Source organism: Protobothrops mucrosquamatus, unplaced genomic scaffold, assembly GCF_001527695.2.
Source record: "Protobothrops mucrosquamatus isolate PMUCROS unplaced genomic scaffold, P.Mucros_1.0 scaffold5829, whole genome shotgun sequence".
NCBI lineage: Eukaryota > Metazoa > Chordata > Lepidosauria > Squamata > Viperidae > Protobothrops > Protobothrops mucrosquamatus.
The window spans coordinates 16,771-19,769 of record NW_015391675.1 but is presented as its reverse complement, the minus strand read 5'-3'; the positions used below and the strand labels follow the sequence as shown (position 1 = coordinate 19,769).

General features: G+C 44.8%; 1 protein-coding gene across 1 annotated transcript in view; it reads right to left on the bottom strand.

The window, feature by feature from the left end:
- Positions 1–2,472, bottom strand: part of LOC107299967 (nuclear pore complex protein Nup214-like) — a gene marked incomplete at its 3' end in the record, with an annotated part of 5,697 nt that extends 3,225 nt beyond the window's left edge. The window contains exons 1-3 of the mRNA XM_015829312.1: positions 2,431–2,472; positions 899–1,094; positions 357–508 (exon numbers count right to left, since the gene is read on the bottom strand). Of these exons, the coding sequence (XP_015684798.1) occupies positions 357–508; positions 899–1,094; positions 2,431–2,472 (390 nt within the window). The remainder of the gene's footprint in view (positions 1–356; positions 509–898; positions 1,095–2,430) is intronic.
- Positions 2,473–2,999: the final 527 nt, after the last annotated feature.

Below are 2,999 nucleotides of genomic sequence, written 5' to 3'. Positions count from 1 at the left end.
TCCCTTACGGGACTCAGGGCGGTGAACAGGCGATAATAAAAATCACAATAAATATCTATTCTAAAATCAAATTAAATAAATAAAGGCCTGCTCTAAAATACCCCATATAAAAACCTATACTAAAACCTAATTAAGACTACGCCAGGCCGGCCGCACGAAATAGATGGGTTTTCAGGGCTCGGCGAAAAAGGCGCAGGTCAGGCACAAAAGATCAAAGCATACATTTAAGTGGCAGTTCGGAAATTTTTACTGCTCAAACCTACACACAGGAATCAGAGAGTCCAGCTGGTTTAAGAATAAAAGCACCTTTGGGATAACGCACCAAACGATAACCGGGTTTAAAGCGGGCAGCTCACCTGATTCACAAAGGTGCGGACGTCGAAAAAGCCAACGAAAGAGCCAACTTCATTGGAGGCCATGCAGACCGACAGCGTGAGGTTATCGCAGCTGAGCGCCAAGTGATGCACCCAAAACTTTGTAGGAACAAAAAGGCCGTGGATATTCTCTACTGTGGAAATAAAAGGAAAGGAAAAGTTGAAAAAACCTCTACTGCTCTTTGATAAGTTTCCACCCTCTATCATCTCAGACAAATGACTGTCCAATTTCTTTTTAAAAATCTCCAGTGTTGGAGCACCTACAACTTCTGGAGGCGCCATCAGCCCAGATGCTGGACATTTTGCAAGCACCCTGTTCAGCAGCAAGGTGGAGTGATTCAGTTATATGCTGATGGAGGCATCTTTTGAACACCTGAAGGACCAGGCTGGGGACAGATCTTCATGGAGATAATCAATCTCTACGGTCACTAAGAGCTGACACTGATGTAATGGCACCTATTCCATCAAACAAACAGCCAACCAGCTAAAGCGGAACACGAGGGAGAATCCAATATAAATCTCACCTATTTTATTAGGAGAATCCCCAGCCTGAATCTGCATAAGCAGGCTTTTCGTGTGAAAGACCTGCAGTCCAGCTGCACAACCGGTGAACGTCAGCCCGTATTTGTTGGACACAACCAGCAGGTTGCCACGCTCCTTGGGCAGATCCTCGGGGGCTTCAAAGATCCGGATTTTCTTCAGGGCCCGGAATTGAAAATCCTGCCGGAAAAGCACGGTATTAGAAGCCTTACTAGAAAGAGAAACATTCATCAGAGCCCTTAAGAAAAAAACAAACCCAAACTTTTAACGCGTTATGTCTAGTCTAACGAAGAGAAGGAGTAGGAGTGACATGATAGTAGTCTTCCAATATTTGAGCACCTGAAGGCAAGATAAGAAACAATGGATGGAAACCAACCAAGGAGAGAAGCAACTTAGAACTGAGGAGAAGCTTCCTAACAGTGAGAACAATTAACCAGTGGAACAACGTGCCTCCAGAAGTTGTGGGTGCTCCAACACTGGAGATTTTTAAGACAAGACTGGACGACCATTTGTCTGGAACGGTATAGGATCTCCTGCTTGAGCAGGGGGTTGGACTAGAACACCTCCAAGGTCCCTTCCAACTGCAGTAGCTGACTTGAATGAGAATAGAATCCCTACCAGCCTGATGGTTCTATGTTCTATTTCCCAACTGTTAAAAAAGTAACTGTTGCTTACCCGCTTTAGATAACCAAAGACAGGATTATTCTTTTGAGGGTGGGATTTGGGGGGGGGGCAGTAAATCCAACTTCTAGGCATGGAAAACTTTTAGGTTACCCAAATCGGGATAATTCTTTTTGTTTTATTTTTAATTGGTGGGGGGAGAGGCTGTCCAAAGACCCCACAGTGGATCCAACTTGGAAAGCAACTAAAGTCGCTTTGGGTAGCGAGAGGGGCAGCATAGAAATTTACCGAATAATAAATGAAAATGGAAATCAAATACAGTAAAATAAAATAACAAAAAAGTGTAGTATAGTGTAATATAATATAATACAATAGTATAGTGTAGTATAATATAATACAATAAATACAATAGTATAGTGTAGTATAATATAATACAATAAATACAATAGTATAGTGTAGTATGGTGTAATATAATATAATATAATACAATAAAAACAATAGTATAGTGTAACATAGGGTAATATAATACAATACAATACAATACAATAAATACAATAGCATAGTGTAATATAGTGTAATAATATAATATAATACAACAATAAATACAATAGTATAGCGTGGTATGGTGTAATTCAATTCAATTCAATAACATCTTGGGAGCTTTATTCTGTCTGGCCTACCTGGCAGGGCTGTTGTGCAGGAGGAAAGAAGGTGGTGAAGGAATAATGGGGGGAGGAGAGGGGCGACTCTCCCCCCCCCAGACTTATTAAAGGAGCCACCAAACGTCATAACGAACCCGGGGGAGGGAAATTGGGGGGGCACTAAAAACCCTAATCCCCGGTTCCTTCTGCTCCCCTCAGCCCCGACCAAGGCCTCCGTCGAAGCCCGGCCTCACCTTCATCTCCCGCTCGGGGATGACGTCCATGTCGTCGCCCATCTCGCCGCCGCCGCCCGGGCGCTGGCAGCCTGGACACGCGCCGCCCGCTCTTCACATCCCCGCTTTTTCCACGGAGGGGAAGGAGAAAGTAACGGACGCGCGGAGCTTCCGCTTCCGGCGACGCTCTAGGCGCGCCTTGCGGGTTGACGCCTAAGGAAAGGGGAGTGGCGAGAGGAGGGAGGGAAGGCCGAGGGGTGGAAAATAGGAGATGCCGCCGCCGCTGCTGCTCCTAGCGCGGCCGGGAGTCCCGGACGCTCCGTTCCTTCGTGCGGGAAAGAAAAGAAAAAAAGTGACGTCTTTCCGGTATCGGCGCTCTTCCGCTTGGTCAACTCTATGGCTAGTGCTAAGGAGATGGAAACAAAAGTACGAGGACATAGATGTAGGAAGAATAGAGAGTCGTGCAAGTCCTCCGACTTCCGAGATTGTGAATCCTTTTAGATATCATTCTATCTAAAGATTTTCCCCTCCTTTCGTTTTGCATTATTTTATATTCTGATAAAGTAGCACAAATTTGGAAAGATAAGTTG